The sequence below is a fragment of the Nerophis ophidion genome, linkage group LG08, assembly GCF_033978795.1.
Source record: "Nerophis ophidion isolate RoL-2023_Sa linkage group LG08, RoL_Noph_v1.0, whole genome shotgun sequence".
NCBI lineage: Eukaryota > Metazoa > Chordata > Actinopteri > Syngnathiformes > Syngnathidae > Nerophis > Nerophis ophidion.
Window position 1 is genome coordinate 55,978,265 of NC_084618.1, and position 27,481 is coordinate 56,005,745.

The following is a 27,481-nucleotide window of genomic DNA, read 5'->3' on the forward strand; positions in this document are numbered from 1 at the left end:
ATTTAAAACAAAAACAAAAGAAGCTCCAAACTCAAGAGTGTGCATGGTGTGTTCCATGAAGGCAAATAGACACTCCAACACGTCGATGCTACACATCCGCGTTTGATAATGAATGGAACTTATTCGTACAACGAGGCATGCAATGTGCATGAATACACATATTACTATTTTATGTGTCTTTCATCATATCTGTGGTCTTACTTCATGATTGTGTCACATATGAACGGTGCTACCGCTGTAAACAACACAGTAACTTTCATAAGTTTTCTGCAAGCAGCCAGCTGACACGCTTGCTTTGGATCGGTTCTAAAGAATATGCCTTAATTGATCACAGAGAGTGTGAATACAAGTCATCTTTTCTTCATCTTACTTTATTTTATCATGCCAATATGCGTCTTTTAAAATGCTTATAATTCCATCTTCCTGCTCCTCGCAGGACGACAGCACCGCCATCTGATTGGCGTGATTTAAAAGAAAGTACAATGAAAGAAAGATTACTTTTATTCACACTCACTATGATCATGTTTAAACCTGTTAGCTCAGAATTAAGACCTAATCAAAGCTATTCTGTCAGCTGGCTGCTGCTTGCAGCAAACTTATAAGACAGTGTTGTTTACAGCAATGTAATGTTCATATGTGACACAACCATGAACTAAGAGCGCCGCGAAATGATGAAAGACACATACAAAATAGCAATAGGTGTATTTATCCACACTGCTGCATGCTTCGGCGTAATTAAAAGCAATTCCATTCATTGTCAAACCGCAACTTCAGCTTCGATGTCTTTGAGTACACTTGGCGAGAGATTTAGCACTCACATTTAGATTTAGGTTTAGATTGAACATTTAGGTTGAGATTTAACATTCAGCGGTCACATTCAGATTTAGGTTTAGATTTAACATTTACATTTAGATTCAACAGTTAAAAAGTAAAAGTTAAAGTACCAATGATTGTCACACACACACTAGATGTGGCGAAATTATCCTCTGCAATTGACCCATCACCCTTGATCACCCCCTGGGAGGTGAGAGGAGCAGTGAGCAGCAGCGTTGGCCGCGCCCGGGAATACTTTTTTGGTGATTTAACCCCCAATTCCGACCCTAAATGCTGAGTGCCAAGCACGGAGGTAATGGGTCCCAATTTTATCGTCTTTGGTATGAGTCGGCCGGGGTTTGAACTGATTACCTACGGATCTCAGGGCGGACACTCTAACCACAAGGCCACTGAGCAGGCTAGTTAGGTTTAGATTTAACATTTATATATAACATCAACATTTATTTTAAACTTAAATGTGATGAAAATTAGCTAAATCTGAGAAAAATAAATTAAATCTGAGAAATATATATGCTAGAAAAGTGTGACTAAACTCTTACATTCGGCACTCCATAGTATACTAATAGGCTCAAACCAAAATTTAATTTGACTGTTTTGGGGTAGGCAGAGGCACACAACATTATACCACTACAGATTTACAATAGACTCTGGGAATTCTGCTATGTTATTATTTGTGTCCCTCATTTGTTTTTCAGGGAGCAAACAACCCTACGCAAGCCCTAGACATCTATAACACACACACATAAAAAGTGCACAAATGGTCTTTCAGGTAATCTTGGGATTCACCATCATCGCTTGTGAAGGCAGTCAAAGTTTGTACAAAAACTATATGTACAATTTACATGTGTATTTATTGGAATACAACAACAACAGACTATAAATAAACAACCCTATTTACATAAAGTAAAAGCACATTTAGGAATGAAGTTTGCATCTTCATAACTGCTGTTCTTCGAAAAGAATCTGCGCGTAGACCGTGCCATTGCGCGACGCCTTTGCGTCTGGGATGGGCTTCACCAGATCCAGTTCTGCGTAGGTCAGATTTTCCTCCACTATCTTCGGCTGGCAATGAGGGGACAGAGGAGCAAGAGAACCATTATGGAGAGAAGACAAGGGGTGAACAAGGGATGTGGTCAGTGGTCTGCAAATCAGCAAGGCGTTGGCCTAGGATTGTTATGAAATTATCCAGAAGGCTATAGCAAATATAGTTGTTGTTTTAGGATGCTATAGATTATTTGAAATCTGTAAACATTTCAGAATCACTGCAGCAAAACGGATCTTTAATACTATTGTTGGAGGATGGATCATAAGAAATAATAAAAACAAGTTATAGCATTACAGTAGAAGACTCATTTGTTTTTTCCCTGTCTTTTGTGGCCATGTTTGAATTGCGTGGTTTGCATGCAGAAAAAAAACAAACATATTTGGGTAAATTGAAATGAATGGTTTGTATGTGTTTTACATGTTAACTCATTTGGGGAATGTGTGTAGGATACAATATATGTTCTCGGAAAATTTGCTGAGCAAATTATTTGTCTAATTTCAATAAGTACTTCTCAGATTTTAGTCTCACGTATATTACTTAAAAAGACAGGCAAATTAGGCTAACATAGAAAGTTGTTGTTTTGTGAGTGACAGGAATACTTGCTCACTTGGAGATAAGTAATTTGGTTTGCCTAAATAAATCCCACAAACATAAAACAACCTAAGTTTTTCTTATGGAAAATTAGAAATTGTTATACTTGGGTTAAAACAGTATGTTTGACTGTCTCCTTAAAAAAAAAAAGCGAAAACTTCCAAGAATTGATGGCTGCTGAGGAAAAACAAACCAGCGGTATGCAGAAGTTGTTTTGAAAGGACAACCCACTTAACCATGCAAGGTTTGATTTAGTATTGTATATAGAACAATGGAGACTAACGACGATCCAAGGTGATGACTGGTTTGTGTTCCAGTCATTGGCATCCATAATATAATCACACCAAAGCGTGCACATAGTATTTTGTAATGTGTTATGTACTCACCAGAACTAGTTTCCTTGGTTGTGGTTTTAAAAGTTTTGGTTTCCTTTTGTCTCCAATGGGAACTGCAGAGTTGAAATTAAGGTTAGTGTTTTTTTTTAATTCAAACCAGAGTAGCAAATACAATAAGTACAATAAGCTGTGGCTTTGTAAAAGAGCAGCTATCAGCATTCTCAGCTAAGAAAAACAAACCTCAAATCATCAACTGTTGCAGAATCCTAAGCCATCACATTAAAAAGAAAATCAAATCAATGTTGAAAATAGATAAAACTGATAGATTGCATTCCATCACTTAATTACCAAGATGTAGTTTGATAAGATTAAACATGTTAGCATCAGTCCAGAATGTTATCACTCAGGTTTATAGAGGCTGCTAAAACCCAACCAAATTAAACACTGTGTTTCTACTTTTAGGTTTTATTTACAAAAGAAAAATCATACTGGGACATTTTACTAGATGTGTGCTTTCACCTTTTGCAGGTATCGCTGGTGGGATATCCTCTTGGTAATTTTTGCTCTTTTTCTTCTTGTATCTTCTCTCCTTCTTTGGCAGAGCAGGAGATATGCTGACCACACTGGTGACGGTTTCTCCTGAGCTGCGTTCAAATAACAGAGCAAAATATATAAAGCAGCTGCATTTCTATTTTGAAAGCCTTGAGACTCAAGTCCTTTGACAACGATCAATGGTGCCAATACTGGGAGCGATACTCCAAAATCAATACCATAACAAGTAAAGCTGGATTCGGTATCGCCGATATCAAGACAGGTACTTTGGCAAATCAACAGAAGATAAAATATGCTGATATCAGTTGCCAAATTAAACATTTTAACTGCTAATTTGACACCAAACCAATGTTGATACAGATACTTCAAATTGTCCACATCAATGAATGATTGAACTTTTTATCACAAGTATAATCAGACAAAAACACAGAATGGAGTTGTAATATTATTTACTGTATTTTCCAGACGAAAAAAGCTGCTACTTTTGCCCCCCAACGCTTTGAACCCTGCAACTTGAAAAACGTTGCGGCTAATTTATGGATTATTTGGCCAACAATCAGAATGCTTTGTATTAAACAAATAGTTGTCATAGAACAGACAATGACATTGAAAACGTGTGTTCCTGTTTACGCTATGGCTCCATCTTTTGGACGAGTTTGCTCACTACATATGCTGCAAGTTGAAAATATATTTCCTGTTTCTTTCGTTGAACCGGAAGTATTTTTCCATTGTGTTTCGGCTCGAAAGGATTCCTCATTCATCACTCCAAGCAATGGTTGTAAGTTTTACAATATAACTAAAACAATTCATAGTTAGAGTACACAAGCATTATTTATTGTCGCTTTAAGAGTTGCGCTGCACAGTGAGCTTTTCTGTGAAGTTTGAGTCTCATGGCAGGACACACAGACTGGACCAGGCGGGTTCCATGCTCAGCACACACAAGTTGCGACATTACTATAAACTGAAAAGCAGGCATATTTAGTCTGATTAAGCACTGAATGACATGAGATAATGACAATGATAGGCGAAAGTAAAAGTAGTTCCTGCCAACACTATGGTATTTAAATTGTATTGACGGTTATTGAAAGAGAATTAGGGTGGGTACCTAATTTGGAATAGGTATGGACCAAATCTGTAGGTACTACCGGGTACTGATTCACATAAAATTAAACAGTGCTTTGTTGCACGTGATGTAACGTTTGGTTGCAGACTTAACATAACACTAAACTAAGGAGAATAATACTAAACACAAAAACAGAATATGACTTGGAATGACAACAGGTCATGACAACTTGGCCAGAAAACAAGCAGTCAAGGAATCAGAGCGGACTCTAGGTAATGCCAACAAAGTAGTAAGCGCTCAAATGTACAGTAAGGCTCCACTTTTCAAAACGTTTTAGCTTGAGTCTAATCAACATTTAATTTGCCATAGACATGCGATTGATTAGCTTTAGCAATTTTACGTGCCAATTTCAACACCTCCAAGTTTGGTAATGAAATTTCAACTAAGAGTCATGTTACAATCAAACAGCTGGTGCATAGTATGGTATGCTAAAATTTTAATTTTCCTCAAGGAACTCTCCTGAAGGAATCAATAAAGTACTATCTATCCATCTATCTATCTATCTATCTATCTATCTATCTATCTATCTATCTATCTATCTATCTATCTATCTATCTATCTATCTATCTATCTATCTATCTATCTATCTATCTATCCATCCATCCATCCATCCATCTATCTATCCATCCATCCATCCATCTATTCATCCATCCATCCATCCATCTATCATCTATCTATCTATCTATCCATCTATCTATCTATCTATCTATCTATCTATCTATCTATCTATCTATCTATCTATCTATCTATCTATCTATCTATCTATCTATCTATCTATCTATCTATCTATCTATCTATCTATCTATCTATCTATCTATCCATCTATCTATCTATCTATCTATCTATCTATCCATCTATCTATCTAGTAAGTACAATATTTACATTTTAAACACTTTGTGGGGTTTAACAATAGACAAGACTGGCACAGTCAACTTAATGGCAAAGACTACTTCCTTACTAAGGTAACACGCCGTGTCTATACAGGACTGCCACCTACTTGGAATTGTAACTGCATACAGAAAATAGTATATAATACAGTGCAGCACAGTACTTGCAAATGACACCCAGAAATGTAAGAAAACAAGATAACCATTTTTTTTTTAAAACAACGTTTATCAACACATTTGAACATACACTAAAGTACCAAAAATTGGCACCGTTGAGTACCGGTATTGATTCCCAAGTACTAGGAATTGGTACCAAATGTGATGAACACCCATCCATCCTTCCATGGCCTAGTTGTCAAATAAGTCAAATAACTCATTCCACCCGCTTACTAATGCACATCTCTCAACCCAAGATGTCAACATATTGATATTGTTATATGACAATCGACACAAGTATAAAACATTTTGTTATCAGAATGTCAATATTTTGATATTATTCCAATCTTGTTATTCAATATTGTAGTCGCTACAGTTTTTACGGAAAATGTTAACGATTGCTTTACTTTTTTGCTGGTTTCTGAGGGTGAACACACGGGTCCTTTGATTTTTTTTTAAAGACAAATGCATTTTTGAGGACAATACATTTATTTAAAAGAAACTACCAACAGCTAGAGAAAAAAGATAAATATGTGCAAAATTAACCCTTTGACGTTCACCAAATTGAATCCTCACTGAAGTAAGTGCAATTTTACTTATTTTCCACCAGTAAGTGGGACACTTTCTAGTGAGATGTGTGTGAATAAATAAACATGAGGTCTTACCTATTTTGTGAGCTTTTGACCAGGTGGTAATTATCTGCAAAGAAACAGAACATTAGCACAGTGAAGAGACACGAGACGGGGGACAAGAAGTGAAGGAAGGAAACAGACAAAACAGGTTACAGGTCAATAGCGAATGGTTCAATTTCTGTCTGCTGACCTTTTAACCGCCGCTTCCTCTGTATGTACTGGCAGGTTACCGTCACTGTGAACATACACATGCACAGCAGGCCCACTGAACAAATCAGCGCGGCGCAAAGGTAAACATCTGAAAGAAAAAAGGACATTTTAGTCTTTGGAATTTGAGAAAGTAGCATACTGGGCTGGGCTATTTGTGGCACGGTCCACGCGCTATGTGTGGCTTTTTTTTATCACTATCACACATACACGCTACAATTACGAGCACTTACCTTCAAACAAGGTCCACAAGCTTTCCTTGGCCTCGGTGGCCGGAAACAAATGTACTGCACAAGAAAAAAAAAAAAAAAAATGGACACAGTGAGAGAAGAAACATGTAGAGGGAATAGTCATCACTGTGGCTTCCTTTGCTGCCACACTGAATTTACTGGTAAAACAAAGCTAAACTTAGCAGTGCGGACATGTCTTTTCATATTCACGTTAAAACTGGTTGGACACAAAAAGGTGCATATTTTTTCATAGACAAGGAAAATACACTTGACTAAAATTGGGATACATCTTTAATGTCTCTTAACCGCATTTGTAATTTTAAAGTGTCATCGTAACGTGATACTGTATAGCCAAAAATATACAGAGAATGACACTCAAGTATGTACGCTTTACTACATCTAGTGATACCGGGCAATACAGTAACTGGAGAAAAAGACGCCGGAGCAACTTATGACGACGCAACTGCCGGAACACAATATTTTGAAGCTACAACCCAACAACTGTCAGCCAAGGAAAAGTATTTTTTTACAGAAACTAATAAATACAAGAGATGAATGAAGGAAGCAAAGGGCCAACACCATCAACAGAAATGACGGGGCATACATGCTTCTGCACACCTGAGACGTGTCACAAGGGGGTCGCATCTTTATGCGGGGTCGCTCCTCCAGATGCAAAACGGACAACTCTGGACGAAAATGTGAAGGTAGGAGATAATTTATCAATCATAAATCATACACCGTACCAAAAGACAGAAACACATGAAAGAAAAGCGTGCCAATCCCATGGGTAGCTAAGGCAACAACAAAGCACAGGAATTGAGAACAGGAATAAACCAACGTAAGAGTTGCATACCGCAAACAAAGAAGTCAGGATGAGCGATCAACAAAGGTGGGCTTAAATAGTGTCTCTTGATTACAAACAGGTGAGTGTCCCGAACAACAGACGCAAGTGAAAATCATAAGTAACCATGGTGACTAAACTCAGTAGGTGCGCAAACAGGAACTAAAGGAGTCCAAAACAAACAAAATACATACATACAATTACCATGAATTGATTAACGTGGACCCCGACTTAAACAAGTTGAAAAACTTATTCGGGTGTTACCATTTAGTGGTCAATTGTACGGAATATGTACTGAACTGTGCAATCTACTAATACAAGTATCAATCAATCAATCAATCAAACACAAAATATGATCCAGACCACGGATCATGACAAGACGCTGTCCTTCATCGGCGACCCCAGGGCGAAAAACAGGTAAATCTAATGTTAAAATGTTGGTTAGTTATTTTATTAAATATCGGAAAATCATGCACTCTCCAAAAACTTAATAAAACAAAAATAAAGAGGTGCACGGCAGAAATTGTACTGAAAGAAAAAGCAAAGCCAGCAACACTGGTGTTCTTCTAATGATTTTAATACAAACTGTGAAAGTACCACCAAATACAATTGCTTTAAATATCTCTTACATGAATATTGGTGTATATCATATGATTGTGTAGACCACTGTGGAATCTACTTTCATAGAGACATGACTTTCACAGTGTACCTATATCCTCATGTCTAAGTATATGATCATATGCAATGGTCTTATGTAGTGATTTACAAACCAATGCCAATGCTGCATTAAATGGGTTATACTTGTATAGCGCTTTTCTGCCTCTTTAAAGAACTCAAAGCGCTTTGACACTATTTTCACATTCACCCATTCACACACACATTCACACACTGATGGCGGGAGCTGCCGTGCAAGGCGCAAACCAGGACCCATCAGGAGCAAGGGTGAAGTGTCTTGCTCAAGGACACAACGGAAGTGGCTAGGATGGTAGAAGGTGGGGATTGAACCAGGAACCCCGAGGTTGCTGGCACAGCCACTCTTCCAACTGCGCCACGTCGTCCCCATTAATGCATACTGTTGTGGACCAGATTGACCACTACAATTACAACAGCATCACACTGTAATTGACAGCATTACTTTGACATCAATGTCTTTGTTAAAACCATTGCATTTTTTTTTTGTATTCATTAAAATATATATTTTTTTAATTAATGAATGAAAAAAAATCGATGAATGAACAGTAGCAAAAAATAACATGACAAGCAATATGCAGCATGACAAGGGCCACACTATGAATGAATGAAATAAGTTCATTTCGGTCATATAATCAATCAAATCAAATCAATCAACCATTGTGTTTGATCAGTTTTACAATACATGTTATATATGTATACAATAATGCACATTTACACACGAAAGAAAAGAAAAAGAATGACCAAAAAAGGAATAGGCTGAAGCCAAAGCTTATATTTGCCTATGCTATAGGCAAATATAAGTTGCACAACAGAAGTTTTACAAAAAATACATATTTAATCACCAACTGCATTGTTTTAATAGACCAGTTCCAGAAACCTAAAGCAGGCAATGGGTGAGGTCTTAAAAAGTGACAACACATATAATGATGTATGGAAATGTGATGTCACTCTTTTTTATGTCACTACATGGCTTTGGGGGTGAGGCCAATGCTTCAGTTTTTGACAATCGACTTTAGTGTTTGCCTTTTCTGTGGCTCGAGAGCTTTATACAGACCACTAAAGTGTAACAATTGTAGCTGATTAAGCTAAATAGATGGGGCTTCCCTTTCCGTTACCTACGGTAACAAAGTTGAGGAGGAACATTTCACACCCTAAATGGCAGTTTCTTTGTTTGCAGACCCAATGAAAGAAAAGTAAATGGCAATCAACGGAAGCAACTAAATTTATTTTAGGAAGAATGGAAGTGCAAGGTGACGGACAGCACAATGGTCCAATTCGTAAGTCTCAGCAGCTTTTGCAGATAAAACTGTTCAATCATATACATAATGGTCTTGATCTAATCAGATCCAAATTACAAGTGCTAAATAGATTGTGCTGACTATAAAATGGAGTGTATATTTAGTGGGTGTTGAAGATGAACTACTAAGTTTGCTTGTACAAATTATAACAATTGCAAAAGTCAAAAGTAGTTAAAGGAGGGTTTCGCTTGTGCTGTCCTGGCTGTCACCATGGAGACAATTATTTCCCACCACGTTCATATTATCATGCTCCTGCCTGTGGCATTTTGGTATGATTTTAAACATGCAGCACACAAGTGGAACTTTGATTTAAAAACCCCTCGATTAGAACTTTTCCATGGTGGAAGAGGGGTTAGTGCGTCTGCCTCACAATATGAAAGTCCTGGGTTCGATCCTGCGCTCGGGATCGTTATGTGTGGAGTATTCATGTTGTCACCGTGACTGCGTGGGTTCCCTCCGGCTACTCCGGCTTCCTCCCACCTTCAAAGACATGCCCCTGGGGATAGGTTGATTGGCAACACTAAATTGGCCCTAGTGTGTGAATGTGAGTGTGAATGTTGTCTGTCTATCTGTGTTGGCCCTGTGATGAGGTGGAGACTTGTCCAGGGTGTACCCCACCCTTCCGCTCGATTTTAGCAGAGATTGCTCCAGCATCCCCCGCGACCCCGAAAAGGAAAATTGATGGATGGATGTATACAATTTCAGATAAAACCTAATATGCGTCTGTGTGCAAACCATGTCTGCGTGGACGAACGTGTCACTCAGGCACCTGAAGGCTAGAAAGCAGGGCGAAACATTGTTGGGAAGGCTTTGCCTTCTACTTTTTACTTTCTGCACATGAAGAGTCATGTCTCAACACTCCAGTATGTGCGCCTTGTGTTTGTTTTTTTTGCCTTTTGACAAGTGTTCTCCATCTTGCTCACTCAATAAGAGTGCAAAAAACTCAAAAGACCAGTGTGAAAAGAAGGAGCGAAACACTGAAGAGTAAAAAAAACAAAAAAACATACTATTTACAGTACATTAATGGTGCTCACAAGCATGACCACATCACATCACAATAAGCACCAGTCGGTCTTTGGTTGGAAAATGCCAGAGCAGGATTATATCACAGTAATGGAGAAGACACTTTTTCTCCTCTTGTTCCAGCGTGGCCCCTCGCTCTTGCAAACAAAAACACGCAGACGAAGCTCCCCCTCATGTTCCATCTCCCGCTGTCTGCTCCTTTCTCTTCTGCTCTTCCACCAATATTCATTTGAGTGCATTTTACATTTTTAAATGTTTATTATTGTAGCAATATTGTTGTTAAAGTTAGGGATTTTTGTGATTTTGTTTGTAAGAGGGCACCATAGTGACAAGCTGCACACACAGCAGCTTGTTGTTGTTTTGACTTACTTTGTTATTACATAGAAAGTTGATCATCACCCCCTTGTTATGTCTGTTTGATATACAGTACCTTTAAGTATTTATGTTGTGTTCCAAGTGTAGACATCATAACTAAAATAGGGACTTTTAAAGTCAAAGTTAAAGTCCCACTGATAGTCACACACACACTAGGTGTGGAGAAATTACCCTCTACATTTGACCCATCCCCTTGTTCCACCCTCTGGGAGGTGAGGGTAGCAGTGAGAAGCAGCGGTTGCCGCTCTCGGGAATCATTTATGGTGATTTAGCCCCCAATTCCAACCCTTGATACTGAGGGCCAAGCAAGGAGGCGATGGGTCCCATTTTTATAGTCTTTGGTATGACTCAGCAGGGGTTTGAACTCGACTTACCGATCTCAGGGCGGACACTCTAACCACAAGGCCACTAAGCAGGCTTGTCCAGGCAATTTACAAACCAATTAAAAAAACTATTTGTAAATAGAGGTTTCTAATTTTCTGAGCATTTTAGAAGCTGTCTTGAAATGCGATTTATAACAGAACCCAGTTTTTGTGCGCCAAAGGTGCACTCTGGAAGGAACTCGAATTATCCAGACACAAGAAAATGCATATTGCTTTTATTAAGATACGTAACTTGTTCCAGTAAGTGAAAACCAGTGGTGGTCAACCAAGCTAAGATGGCTGTTTTACAGCAAGCAAGTACAAAATAGGCTTAAATCTTCCTTCAATAAGCATATACAAGCAAAAATATCCAACTATGCCATGCCATAAATCCCTGTACTTTATAAACAAATAAGATGTGTAGAGTGATATCAAGGGTTATACATCATTCGTGTTTTTAGACATATTGAACTATTGTGTGCTCCAGACATTTTTCTACATGACAAAACAGATGAAAACTTGGAAAATCATGGAGGTCTACAACTTCTTTGTGTGTGGCTGGGTCAAGGAAATTGCATCGTTTTGGCTCGGGTAAGGTTGCATTTCATGATTTAACTTTGCGTCAACTGAGGTTTGTGGCTGTTGCATGGGCTGTTTACGAGTAGCGCGTTTTCCCCTGTGTTAATCAAAATATAACTATATATGTCAACATCGTGTATGTGCTGAAAGCTTCATTTGATTGTTGTCTTTGGTAGAAGCTTAACTCTTTTAGGTTTTGCTGACATTTACTTTCTTTCTGGCCGAGTCGGTGCTTTTCGAGACACTTGTAGCAAACACCTGTTTAAGAAATACAAATTACCTAAAGACAATACTTAAATGGGAAATAATAAACGTTAAAAGTACAAAAAACAAACTGTTAAAAGTACAAAAAACAAACCTTTAACGGAGTGATCATTGCAAACTCATGCAGTCTTTGACTCTGCTCCCTTGGACTGGAGTGTGAGCTGCAGGCTTTTCTCGTTTTTTCGTAAAATCTTGCACTCTTCCTCCCTTTTTAACTACCTCTCAAGGAACTCTGAAGAAACGTTAATACTTTTCGCAATTTGAACAATTCATACAGCCGAAAACAACACAAGCATAGACCATTTTTTTCTTTTAAGAAATTATGCCGAGTACCCATTGAAAACAGAGCTGGCTTGACCACCACACAGATTCATTAGGCGTGATGTGAGTCGGATGTGACGTCACCAAGATCCCAGCAATTACATAAAGTTTTTCTCATACAAGAGATAGGTTGACATTATATCTCCAACATGAAAAAACAAACGCCATTAAAAAAAAATGCCAGGAGATAACGGCAATTATTCATCAGCTCAAAGATCGAATTGCTGAACAGAAAATATTTCTATATCGACACATTCACGGAAGATTCTCGTTTCTCTTCCGTCGTTTTGCATTAATTGTGTCCTTCTGTGCCACAGCGTAGCCAGTTGTGTGCCAAAATATTTCTGACATGCTTAATATAGAATTCATGCTTGATAATTCACATTGCAAGAGCTGAAGGATTATACTTGTATCTCTTACTGTTGTGGGAGTTCTAAACATCAACATATTTTCTGCATTTAATTTAAGATAGACATGCTAAATGGATTGCGCTCTTTATTTTGTTAATTTAAGAGACACAGCCTGCTGCGCACAAGCTTGACAGGTTAGCCTTGCATGCGCTATGACCTTTTTTTAAGGGGCGCCGGAAGTTGGCAGACCCATCAACGATCCTGTTCTGTCTCCCTGTAATGTTTGTCTGATCTTGAATGGGATTGTGCTGAAATTTTTAATTTCCCCAGGGGGTTAATAAAGTATTTCTGATTCTGATTCGGATGTTTGCACGTCTCTTAATACACACCCTATCAGGCTCTATATTTTTAATTCAGCAACATGTTTCAACTGTGTTTCAGGTCGCCGATTCCAACGAAGGCTAGGACGAGGAGCACCAAATGTGGGCGCCCTTCGAGTCAGTGTTTGCGTCTCGAACCAGGAAATCACCATTTCCTTTCAGGTGATCCCAAGGCAACCTGAAAACAATAGCAATGAAAACATTGACAACAATGTCGCCCATATGGAAGGCATTAATAGGAACCGCGGTGACAATGATAACAATCCTAGTAGTGATGACAATGATGGTGATATTGAAGACTTTGACGTCAGTAATGAAGACAGTGAAAACAACGATGCAAATAATGAACGCAATGATAGCAGTAATGAAGATAATATTGACGACAATGACAATTCTGATGACGATGATGCTAATGTTGAAGAGAATGATGACAATATGGATGACGATGATGCCAATGTTGAGGACAATGATGACAATATTGAGGACGATGATGAAGACAATGACGACAATATTGAGGACGATGATGAAGACAATGACGACAATATTGAGGACGATGATGCTGAAGACAACGACGACAATATTGAAGACGATGATGCTGAAGACAACGACGACAATATTGAGGACGATGATGCTGAAGACAACGACGACAATATTGAGGACGATGATGCTGAAGACAATGACGATGCCCATGTCGAAGACATTGACGACGATATTGAAGACAATTATGCCAATGTTGAAGACAACGACGACAATATCGAAGACGATGATGACAATGTCGAAGACAATGATGACCATGTCGAAGACGATGACGACAATATCGAAGACGATGAGGAACATGTTGACAATGCCGAAGACAGCGACAATGATCCCAATCATGAAGGAAGCGAGGCAACAACGGAAGAAAGCGACAGCGACACAACTAGTGTTCAAAGTGAGGACAATGATCACGTTGTCATTGAAAACCCAGAATTCAACATTTCAATGGGCATAATGCCATTTTTACATGGCAACATTATGCAAAACATTTTCGTCGAGTTCCATGGAACGAATACGGATGGTTTTGAATTTGACAATGCAGAGTAACAGGAGGCAAGGGAACAAAACATGGAAGACTATGACATCAAACCAATGACAAAATTGAAATGTCAAGTAAAAGTGTCAGGAAGGATTACTGTATGTACTCTATCTTAGAACAGATGCAGGACCTTGTCTGGATCATTAAGGAAGAGGTGAAGTACTCTGTTGACCCTGATATAAGTCTGAAGAATACATTTGTCTTGCATTCAGGGTTCACATATTTATACATGCATACTAACAGGTGATGCCAAATGTATTTGCTTCAGGTGAATCTGAGCTTTTCTTCCTGTCACTCACACACCAGACCTGGAGAGATGCAGCCATGACACAGCATGTCTTAAAGGCTGGGCGAGATAGCTAACAACAGAAGAAGAGTCGCAATTCAAATTTTTGAGTAGCTAAGAAATTCATAATTTTCGAATGCAATCTATAGTACCAGTTATGTCACTGATATTGAAAACATGATTTAAAGTACTGATTTATTCTTTTATTGTGTTATTTTCCCACAAAAAATGGATCTTGGAAAAGGGGGATTTTTTTATGTTCAGGTTCAGTTTATATGTTTGTTAAAACTATGGGTGTCCTGATCCAATATTAAAATTAGATATCGGTCCGATATCAACCAAAAAACGTGTATCGGAATTTATTGACATGGTTCAAAAGTGTTCAATATCAGCCTCCAATATGAAAAGTCCATTCCTGCCTTCATTTCAGCAATTATATCCAGCAGCAACCAGAGCCAGCCTGCATAGCCCACGTAAGAGCAATTCATTTAAGTCTGTTTCAAAGACGTTTCAAATGATTGTTCAGCTAAAGATGACGATCATCACAACAGCTTGGAACTAGTAATGCTGCACATCAAGTAATAAGTAACTTTACATTGTTAAACATAAAACAATCCTAGGGTGAGTTTTCCTTGCCCTTATGTGGGCCTACCGAGGATGTCGTCGTGGTTTGTGTTGTGGTTTCTGCAGCCCTTTGAGACACTAGTGATGTAGGTCCATATAAATAAACATTGATTGATTGATTTATACACTCAAAGGTTTTCTTGTTGCACTTGGACTTTCCTTAAAAGAAACATTGTAAACCAGGGGTGTCCAAAGTGCAGCCAATGGGCCAATTTTGGACTGTAGCTTGTTTTGTTTTTTTTACTGGCCATGCCTTACTGTAAAAAAATAAAGGTTAATAATGAGATGTATTAAAGGGACCATATTAATGATATTTTTCAAAATTTAAAACACTTGTGTTCTACATAACAGGTAATGGTGGTTCTTTGGTCTACATTTTGCATGGATTATGTTTTCTAACTGCTTTCTCTTAAGAATGCGCTGGTTTTATATACGTGCCTCCACTTCGACTGCGTCTTCTCTTCTGTAGTTTTTACCACTACAATTGCAAGTCAACAGACAGATATAAGTTAGAACTATATGCCACTTTGTATTAGAAATGGAAATAGCGGAGGATGCATGCGCATGTACGGGCCAATCTGCCCCACAAGAGGATAGCGAAAAATAATCTTATTGACTACAGTGTGGACTACAATGGTGCCCTCGCGCAAGGCATCTCTACCATATATGGGTAATTTGCTGTTGTCACACCTGGGAACAACATCACACTTAGGGCAAATTCTAAGTGGCTCATTTGAAGGATGTATGACGGGAAGTAAGATTATTTTATAAATATTTCCGCCATGCCTCCACGGTTTGATTTCAAGATGTTGGGATGTTGCAGATCTCAAATACACAAAAACAGATACCAATAAGTAAGCAAAGTTGGTTTTGAATAATAGGACCCCTTTAAGATATTACAGTTATTTGTTTCATTACCCTAAATTACAAGGCTTATGGAGCTTAAAATACAGTAAACTGGAATTGAATACATTGGATTGGTTATAACAGCTTTTATGCACTGAATGTAACAAACTGGCACCCCATGTTTTTTGTGCTTCCCATTATGGATTTAAAATGGGTGTTAGCTTCCTTGCGGATAAAACATGGTAGCAATATGTGTCTGCTAGTTCATGATCGTCCCACTTCTCACAGTGTGGCAAGTCAGTACGATAGTATGGAGGTTGTGTCTTTATTACGAAAGCTTTTTTTTGACACTGAATTTATGGAACCGCATTTTTGGCGTTTGAATTTTGTGTACTGAATATTTTTCTTAAACCAAATTATGCTAAAAATGTCTTTAAAAAAATCTGTGTTTTAAAATTCAGTCGATAAAAATTCAGTGTAAAATTATATATAAAAATTCAGTGTAAAAAAAATTCAGTGTTTTAAAATGTACTGCTTCAGAATGCAAGACTCACTTCTGCTATATTAAGACAGAAGCAATCGATCCTGTCTCAGAACCAGCCAATGATGTGTAAAGTTTGAAGTCATGTGACGAGGGTATTGCAAAACAGCATAAAAAAGCAGTTAACTGGACTGACTTGGCATAATGGAAATGAACAGAGTAGTGCAGAGTGGGTGGGGCTTGTTTACAGCGCAAAAAAGCCTGAAAGCGAGTGTCAGACGGAGGCAGAGTTCTACAGCAAAGTCCTGCAAAACATTGATGTTGTGTAGAAAATGTGGATGTTTGGATTTATGTTTCGCAGTGTTTGTTGCATCTTTGATCGTGCCCGATTATAGCATACGTCGATCATATGTGGTTTGTAGGAGTGCAAAGTATATTATCGACATGCTTCTTTTTATTGTTATTAATTTATATTTTAAATTACATATTCTATATTTTAGGTACATTCTGACTGTCATATAATTCAGTAAAATAACTAAAGTTAATTCCGTTTTTGAGATGTTCTGTTTAGTCTTTTACTGAAAGACACTTGAATGTACATGAAATTACAGAATTTGCACTGAATATTTAAAATATGTGAACGTTGCTCCTCTACGGCAGATTACGTACCTCCTTAATCGACATCTTTATTAATCGAGCAAGAGCAACAAAGATGCAACAAATACGACGCAAAATAAAGGCAAAAGGATAAAATAAACGATCACTTATTTAAAATAATATCACTGTTCCTTTAATCACTGAAGTGTGTTGTTAATCTATGTCTTGTTAACAACGAGCTTCGGCTAAAACATGTATTCCTTCAAGAATGTATTCAAATCTGTTTTCTGAAAGAGACAAGCGTTAGAAAATGAATAGATGGATGGGCATTATCCAACACCATCTGCTGCGTCACTTAAAAAAGTGCAGATTCTAACCATTGGAATGTTTTCTGTAGTTTTAAAATATCCAGAGAGCCGCACTGAAATGTTAATTATTTAGAATTATGCCAAGGTAGGCCAGTTAACTGCCTTTTTATGCTGTTTTGCAAGACATGTGTCATGTGACCTTAAACTTGACACCTCATTGGCTGGTTCTGAGACACGCTAAATTGCTTTAGTCTTAATATGGGAAGTGAGTCTTTCTTTTTGAGGCAGCAAATTTTTAGACGCTGAATTTTTCACAATATAATTTTTTTGCACTGAATTTTTTTACACTGAATTTTAAAACTTGTTTTTTATACACTGAATTTTAGAACACTGATTTTTTTCAATGAAATTGTCAGCATAACGGTGTAAAAAAAATTTAGTACACAAAATTGAAACACTATTTTTTTTCTCTTTAGTCTGATCATCAAGAACAATGTCACACTTACCTAAAAAGACATTGAACCAACTGTAGATTTTACAATTCATAAACCAGAATTTTATGACGTAAATATGTTTGTAACCTATATTTTGAAAAAAATTGTTACAAGCAGACCAGACAGTAAACAACCCCCTCATTTTGCGCTTTCTACAGAGGCATGAAAAAGAAGCAAGGTGTCTTGTGTCAGTGTGCAAATTCTGGGATTTTTACTCAAGTAGATGTTGAGAATGCAAGAAAAAACATAACACGGTTTAATAGACAATTGTTAGTATTAAAGTTGTATTTTTTCTCATTCTGAACACCTCCCTGGTCTTAAATTATATTCATTGGGGTTTTATAAAGTCTTAATTTGTGCTGATATATCGGATTGATATCGGGATCAGCCAATAATCAGGGCTGCAATATCATATCAGGCGGAAAAAGTTGTAGTAGTAATAAAGACATTTCTGTAGAATTTTTTACATGAGATATGATGACTGTGCCAAGAATGCCTTTAATCAGTCAGTTTGGTTGAGGTACCACTCAATGTGGCCTACACTATGTACATTCCTTGTGGTAGTTCTTAGATATCACTCTACTAATGCCATCTTGGTTTTCTTTGTGAGGTTTTCGTGTGAATCTACAGATCCAAATCTCTGTAATTACTGTAGAATTTATTTTCAGCGTGAGGCTGCACAGGCTGAAGCAATTAAATAATGGGATGAAGTTGCAATACATCTACTGCTCTGCTCATCTTTAATGTGGTCTTCATTCACAGCAGCTTTTAACACAGTCAAAGCAGAGCGTATATGACAGTCCAATCCAACACTGGTAGCATCTGTATGCTAATGTGGGATGGGGTGAATAGGGATTCTGTGTATTCATTATCTACTTAGGCCGTCAGTGTTTTGTTGCCATCCAAATGACTTTAGTGTGTGATAACAGAGGTCTCAATCATGCAACCTACAGCTTCCTCTTGTTTCCTGCAACACAAACTTGCAATTGTACATATTTTGTGTTCCTCTTTATGCCACTTCTGCAATATGCACATTCCTCTTTTTTTGGTTTTATTCTCCGGCAGCAGATGTTTACTGGACTGACAACAGACTACCCAAAGCATTCCAGAACACGCCTGTGCTAAGTTGCACTTTTCCATAAACATTATTGTACCTCAGGGATATTCAACCAAAATTTGTTTCATGGACCACATTTCCAGAAAGCACTCTAGTGTTTTTTAATAATCGGTTGCAAAAATGACATTCTTTCACAAGTGATTTGAACTGAACTTGTGGGCCACTAGATGAATAGCCCACATTATGAAAGAAAAAGAGAACCTAAAATGGAACCTTGAAGAACACCCCTAGTATAACAAAATGACGAGTGACTGCATCTGAAGTAAATGAGCGACAGCAATAACTTTACCCTCCTTTACTTTAGTAAAGGAGGTGACTTGATAGGATGCCTTAAAAGGCACCTCAGTGTTCTTGAATTGAATCTCAGTGTTCTATGTTTGCTAGCAAAGGTAAAATGTCATGGCAAGAATCGCCCATTTTTACGGCAAGGTTGAGGTGTATCAAGAGTGAACTTAATGTGGAAATGTGCGGTGCCTCACGGCAACTTCATGCATCACGTAAGCACATTTTTACAGGATGTGAATACTTTGGCGACACAGCGGTCATTTGCCAACATTTGATTTCAACAATGTAAAAAAGTTTGAGGCAAAGAGACACAATTAACTTTTTCGTCAATGCATTTAAAGGGGAACATTATCACCGGACCCATGTAGGCGTCAATACATACCTTGATCTTGCAGAAAAAAGACCATATGTTTTTTAAACCGATTTCCGAACTCTAGAAGGGTGAATTTGGCGATTGAAACACCTTTCAATTTTTCACTGTCGGAGCAATGACCTTTCACCCGTGACGTCACGACAGGAAGCAATCCGCCATTTTCTCAAACACATTACACACACCAAGTCAAATCATGTCTGTTATTTTCCGTTTTTTCGAATGTTTTTCGTACCTTGGAGACATTATGCCTCGTCGGTGTGTTGTCTGAGGGTGTAACAACACGAACAGTTGACTTACGTTGAGTGTGCTAATCAGACATATCAATGGTCACGGCATGCTAATCGATGCCAACATGCTATGTAGGCTAGCTGTATGTATATATTGCATCATTATGCCTCATTTGTTTCCATATTTGCATCCAGCCTTTCCCTCCACCCACATTTAATGCCAAACAAACACATACCAATTGACGGATTCAAGTTGCACCAGTGGTCAAAAGATGCAATCGTTGGTTAGAAGGCGATCGCCGAATTCGTCCTTGTTGCTGTTGTCTGTCGTGATATGGCTCAATAGCTTCAGTTTCTTCTTCAATTTCGTTTTCGCTATCTGCCTCCACACTCCAACCATCCGTTTCAATATGTGCGTAATCTGTTGAATCGTTTAAGCCGTTGAAATCCGAGTCTGAATCCGAGCTAATGTTGCTATATCTTTCTGTTCTATCCGCCATGTTTGTTTGTATTGACTTCACGCAGTGACGTCACAGGAAAATGGACGGGTGGATATGGCGATGGTGAAAATCAGGCACTTTGAAGCAGTTTTTCGGGATATTGTGTGATTGGTAAAATTTTGAAAAAAACTTTGAAAAATAAAATAAGCCACTGAGAACTGTTTTTTATTGGTTTTAACCATTCTGAAATTGTTATAATATTCCCCATTAATGCTTCATATTCAAATTATTATTTGTAAAGATGCGAATTGATTTCATTCATCCTGTTCATTGTATTCTTGGGGCATTCAATGGTTCGCAACTGGACTGTTGGGTTTGTCTTAGAATATGGTTCACCTCTTCTCCATCAGTTCATGCTCATAGACTTAGATGGATCAGATTTTAGTCTCAGACTTCTGAATAATCTAATTAATTTAAATAGATAACCTTTTTCCACCTATTGCTTTCAAAATGTCTTCCTGTGATTCCACCACCAGCTTTGCCAGTAGGACAAACAGCAGCTGCCAGTTAATGTGGCACATTATGGCAGCTAAGACGATGCAGTAATGGCCCAAATTTGTGTCACATACGGCTGCTACTGCATTGAAATAATAAATTGAGTAATCAAACAAGAGTCAGTATTTCATATCCTTTTTGATATGCTGGCATTTTTAACGTTAAAGATTTCAAACTTACTTTTATATAATTCTCATTAAAAACTCTAATCTGGCTGTGAATAGGCTACAGTATGAATACATTTTATTGTACCTGTAAATTACACATATCTTATGTGTAATTTAACTCACCTCCTCTAAAGTTTTACCCATCATTGGAGCGAGTATCTTATCCAGCAAGGTGCAGCACTACTTTATCTCCTGTCCCCTTATCTGTTTGGGTCATGCACATCCATATTCTTCTTCACCTTCCTGACCCGACCATTCCTTTCTTATTGCAGCCTGTGTGCGGCTCTAGGAGAACACGCTCACAATCTTCCTCTTTCGTTTGCTTGAATGTATGAGGGAGCGTGGCCTGGGCATGGTCGGGAACACAAACAACTATGATCAATTCCAGGTTGATTGGAATGTAACAAAGAAATGGGCTTGAAATGGTGCATTTGCACACTTTAATATATCTGAATGTTTTCTTGCGTACACTGTTTTCTGCAATTGAACGTACGCCTATTTGTAGTAGAAAATCCATGTGACTCTTAATACGTAAGACCGCTGGTCACCTGATGTCAGGGATTCCATTACTTCTGAGTCCCACACATAAATGTACATACAGCCTCATTCATCAAACTTTGAGGTGTGGACCCTATTAAGTTGTGTATAAGTATAGTTAACTGCTGGTATTGACACTGAGCCGAAAGTTTCCATCCATTATTGACAAATACTATTACTTAAACGTTTGAACATTCATTTAAACACATTTACTCAATGCAAAAGTAAAAAATAGGAATTATTGGTCATGCGGAACTCTGCCCCCTCCACCAAATTTAAAGTGTCCTCACCTTTCAATACAATATTCATTTGTTTAATTTCTGCTGAGTCTTTGAATTCTACATCTGGAGGAAACTCTTTGGCCTGGCCAGCGTCAACAACTCGTGTTCAGGTCTGCGTGTCGATCTGACCCAGAATTGGCCTGTCTCACAAAGTCACCCGACAAAGCCTTAACCAAAGTGGATCACCCCCACGGAAAATAGTGGTGACTGAGTAATATTTAGTGTTATTATAGGCAGGAAGTGTGGAAGGGAAGAGAAAGTTTTGCCTGCTCTGTTAATGAAAGGTACGGGGAAGACATGCATTTACTTTTATGGCTAGTTGACATCTCATTTGTCATCACGGACAAACCCTGTCACCCCCAGTAAAAAGATGAATTTGCATATTTACCGATCAAATATAGGGCAAAAACATGAAATGAGGCTGATGCAAGTCTTTACTCTCTACTAAGTGTACCAGCAAGCGTTCCGTTCCTTCTAAGCGCACTGTGCTCAGCAATGAGGCCACGAGGCCAAATACAGGGCAGAAACCAATGTGATGGCCGTCTCTATTCGCACGACATCTTCAATATACCGTACAGTGCATCCGAACAGTATTCAAAGCACTTTTCCCAAATTTTGTTGTCTTAGAGCCTTACTCCAAAATGGAATACATTTATTTTTGTCTTTGTTTTCAACCCATTTCTAAAAATGTTTTGAAACTTTTATTAAATCAAACTTGAATTTATTTGGAAGCATGTGTTGTGCTAAAACCAATTCATGAGATATAAAGTGTTCAATAACTTTTAAGTAAAAAAAAAATAGTATGAATGCCTTATAACAGTGGTTCTCAAATGGGGGTACGGGTACCCCGGGGGGTACTTGAAGGTATGCCAAGGGGTACGTGAGATTTTTTTAAAAATATTGTAAAAATAGCAGCAATTCAAAAATCGTTTATAAATATATTTATTGACTAATAATTCATCAAAATATGAATGTAAGTTCATTAAGTGTGAAAAGAAATGCAACAATGCAATATTCAGTGTTGACAGCTAGATTTTTTGTGGACATGTTCCATAAATATTGATGTTAAAGATGTCTTTTTTGTGAAGAAATGTTTAGAAGTAAGTTGATGAATCCAGATGGATCTCTATTACAATCCCCAAAGAGGGCACTTTAAGTTGATGATTACTTCTATGTGTAGAAATCTTTATTCATAATTGAATCACTTGTTTATATTTCAGCAAGTTTTTAGTTATTTTTATATATTTTTTCCAATAAGTTCAAGAAAGACCACTACAAATGAGCAATATTAGGGGGTACTTGAATCAAAAAAATGTTCACAGGGGGTACATCACTGAAAAAAGGTTGAGAACCACTGCCTTATAAGACCAGTACTCACTCGATAAAGTGAAAATTCTAGGGGAAAGAGGTCATTAGACTATTTGCAGTGACAGAGCAAGAAAGGGCTAAGAATAGGGTTGCGGTAAAATGTAATCTGAATTGCCCTCTCATTTATTAATTGACATTTTACATGCACTTAATTACACAAAACGAGGCTCACCACGGATTACGAGGCACTGCTCACAGCCTGTGATGCGTATAGGGTGGCACTGCCCTGTGGATACAACATTTATATTTTACACAAAAAAACAAAGTTTTTAATATACTTTGTTATTAAGTGAAGAGGTTTGTGTACCACATGTGTCATCCATTCCACACAGTGAGTCAGTAAAAGCAACACTACAACCCCACACTGCCTATGCTCATACGCCAAGTTCATTTACTCTGTCAAAGCCGTAATTTATTGCCATGGATGATGCTTTTATATCCAGGCTGGATCGCCACCAATGTCATTTCTCCGTCCAAATCAAAAGCAGGAAAATGCATTAAGCCTGCAAGAGACAGCACAGTAGAACGTCTGCAATTTTTTTGCATGCAACTTGAGCTATGTTACCTACATCTGTCGGCGTGATGTAGAGTTATTTTACAGAACCGGTTATAAAAATGGCACATGGTCATCTTTATGGCTCTTTGCTGACGGGGCAGTTTGAACGCTACGCAGAAATGTTCAGTCTTAACCTCAAACAGCTTGATCACATATGGGAGCTGTTTAAAATCTATCATCTGCAGCGCCATATAACATCTCTGTAGACCAGCCTGTGTAAAAATGTGGTTTCACTTTTATCAAAACAAGATTTGACAGTGCTTCTGTTGTGGTAACAGAAATAGCTGTCAAGTCTCCGCCCCGCATAATTAACGTGGTGAGGTCATCCTGTAAGAGACTACCACGGCTAGTGGTTTCAAAGAACGAATGGTAGTAGGGCCATCATTCGCCATTTGAATGAAAAATACTAAAATAAAGATTGAATAAACTCAAATAACCAATCTCATCCAGTGAAATTTACATCATACAGTACATAGTTCATATCTAATACAGACTTAACTGTGAAATAAATGTGTATGACAGAACATCAGTCACTACAATTTTTAGTTTTAGACATAACTATGGTACTTGTGCTCTGCAAATCCTACCGAGAAACAAGCGGCAAGGCATTGTAGCCAGAAGCAGGAAATCGAGCAATTCTGTTCTTGTACATTCTTGTTAGGGATGTATACCTTTCACATGTATATCAATACGGTACCGGCTCCCACACCTGGTAATTGATAATGGGTTACAGCTTTGACAAAAGTTCTATTTTAGTTAAGTTTCGATGCAAATCACGGCCGTTGTGTCATTGGCAAGACACTTTGCCCACCTGGGTCCCAGTGGCATCTACACTGGTGTATGAATGTGCAGGACACCGTTAAAAAAGAGATTGCTATTTTCAATGACACTTTCCTGGGTAAATAAAGGTTAAAAAATAAAAATAAAAGGACTCCAATTCTGTAGATGACGTCACGCCAAGCGGGGGCAGCATATCAAGTCTGGCGATGGAAATGGGGTCTGCCAAGTACAGTTAGTTATCTACCCACTACCTAAAAACTAATTGATATTATGAGAAAAGACTGCCAAATTCATTTTCAGGAGATAAAATACAGAAAAACAACTTGTTGGTGAAATTTGAACGCTATGTGTCCCCTATGTATTCGTCCCACTTTTGCATGCACTCTGGACTATTATTAAAGTAACGGTCTGTTCACTGTAAGCAACTAAATTACTTTACAGTTTGGGAAATAACAATGATCACCTGCTTCCAATTAACGCCCAGACTTCTTTGTGGTTTAAGTATTTAAACACTGTGACTGTAATTAGATAATTTATACAGTGTATGCTTTAGGGCAAGCTTCAAGGGTACAAAAGAAGCCTCTGTCAACGTACCACCTCAATGACAAAGCCTTCGTTCCTCCTAAATAGTGTACCAAAAGGCAGAAGTCAAACAATTCAAGAGCTCACCTCTGAGTTCAGTTGTAGCTGTGCAGTTGGACGAGGCCTTCCAGCGATCCTGGTGCTTTTTAAACTCCTGAACGCGACATATGTAGAGACCTCGGTCATCCTCCGACACGTTTAAAATCAACAAGTCAAAGATCTTCCCCTGCTTCACCACCGTCAGCTTCATCTTTGGCCTCGAGAAGCTCTTGGTGTAGTTCCCATAGAAACGGGCCTTTCTCATGTTGACGCGAGCGATGAGGAGTTCCTCATCCAGCCTATCTGACCCCGCTGGCAGGAAAGTCCACTTCACTACGGGTAAAGCGGCGTTGCGGCGTCGTTGGGAAACGACGCATGTGAGTGTGATGTTTTGGCCCTCCTGGGCCACCGTGAAGGGGGAAGGGCTGATGGTGACGTTTATGGCAGAACACAAATCTGAGGAAACAATAGCAAGAAATATAAGCTAATCAAATTTTTTTGTGGCAAATTTCCACAGAGTTAGTCACTTTCAGTTCACATTACAGTTGTACCTCAACTTAAGAGTGTTTTAAGATAAAAGCTGTGTCTCAGGCTAATTGTTATGATTTAAACTGCGAGAACATTTGAGTCACAAGACAGTGCGAAAACCATTTCCAGGTGACTACCTCTTGAAGCTCATCGAGAGAATGCTAGCAGTGTGCATTAGTTGCATTAATCAGAGCAAAGGGTGGCTATTTTGAATAAAGTAGAATATAAAACATGTTTTCAGTTATTTCACCTTTTGTTGTTAAGTACATAACTCCATATGTGTTCATTCATAGCTTGTATGCATTCAGTGAAAATAAAGAAAACACATTGAATGAGAAGGTGTGTCCAGAAAAAAAAAAGGTGTGTCCAAACTTTTGGCCTGTACTATATATATATATATATAGTGTGTGTGTGGGCCCTGCCGAGGATGTCGTTGCGGTTTGTGCAGCCCTCTGAGACACTTGTGATTTAGGGCTATATAAATAAACATTCATTGATTGATATATATATATATATATGTATATATATATATATATATATATATATATATATATATATATATATATATATATATATATATATATATATATATATATATGTATGTATGTATGTATGTATATATACCACCAGACATTTTTTTTCTCTCAAATAAAGTGGCTCCTGAGTCAAAATAATTGCCCAGGCCTGTTATAGCTAGAGATGAACATGACTTCCTGGAGAAGGCATACACCCATGAAATTCTTATACACAGTGGTACTTCAATTGAAGCGTGCTCCAACTTAGGAGTGTTTTGAAATAAGAGCATCTTCTCCGCTTTCCTCTTTTTTTTGTGGCAGAACACTCAACGTTAATTGCAAGCGAAACATTTGAGTTGCAAGCATCCTCGTCGTCAGGGCCGACCAAAACATCTGTTTCTATTTGCTGGCCTTAGCTTATAGCTAGAGATCAACATAACTTTGTTTTCCAACCATGGAAAGGAGGAAAGTGAGTGTGAAGGATAGTGCTTAGAAGAAGAAATGTATGATATTCATAAAATCAAAGTAATAAATCATCAACAACTCGACACAGCATTTGGTCAACTTGGCAACGCAATATGAGCATCATACTGAAGCAGAATGAGTCTCATGCCAGCCAAGAACATTTATCCACAAAAATGTGACAATGTGATGCAAATCTACCTTGACTGGCCAGACTGTACCACGTTGACACTGTCATAAAGGTATTAATTAAAAAAATAATGTCCATTATTGTAGTTTGAAATAGTGTAGAACTGCACTGCATCATGCTGAGGAGTGTAATTATTACTTTGGTGATGACGTGATGAATACTCAATAATACACACTTTGCATGACATTCAAATGAAATGCATTACCAGTTTTGTCATAAAGAATCTCAAGGAAAAATACAATTTGCTGTCACAGATGCAATTTGCTAGAGTGCAGAATTAACCTTATAGGTCATATAATTATATATTATAGACGGATTCTCTTTGTCGCATCCTTTCTGATAGCATGCACTTTAGTGAAGGGCTGTTCATAGTTTTCCTACCTCCAAAAAGCGCTTGAATCAGGAGAGCAAAGACCACAGAGGAGATCATTTTCCACGACTGCAGCCTCCATAAAGTTCAATGGTTGTGAGGAAAAGTGGCTTAAAGTTTCCTCCGCCTTCTTTTCCTCTTCTTCTCCTACTTTTCCTCCTCCGACAGAACAGTGTAATATGAAACACTGCACACTATTTCTCCTCAGAACCTCCCCTGTAGCCCTCCCCCCTGCGGACTCACACACACAGGCACACCGAGAAAACACACACCAAAGGAAGGTGGGCACACATGCACACACACGCACATTCCGTGCATCT

General features: G+C 38.1%; 1 protein-coding gene across 1 annotated transcript; it reads right to left on the reverse strand.

Annotated features, from left to right (window-relative positions):
- Nucleotides 1-1,666: 1,666 nt before the first annotated feature.
- On the reverse strand, nucleotides 1,667-27,481 carry vstm4b (V-set and transmembrane domain containing 4b). Its single transcript, XM_061909021.1, has 8 exons — nucleotides 27,173-27,481; nucleotides 25,145-25,552; nucleotides 6,596-6,649; nucleotides 6,346-6,453; nucleotides 6,189-6,222; nucleotides 3,325-3,449; nucleotides 2,857-2,918; nucleotides 1,667-1,896 (listed from the first exon to the last, which is right to left on the reverse strand). Exons 1-8 carry the CDS (start codon nucleotides 27,219-27,221, stop codon nucleotides 1,771-1,773), a joined length of 966 nt encoding a protein of 321 aa, XP_061765005.1. The 5' UTR covers nucleotides 27,222-27,481; the 3' UTR covers nucleotides 1,667-1,770.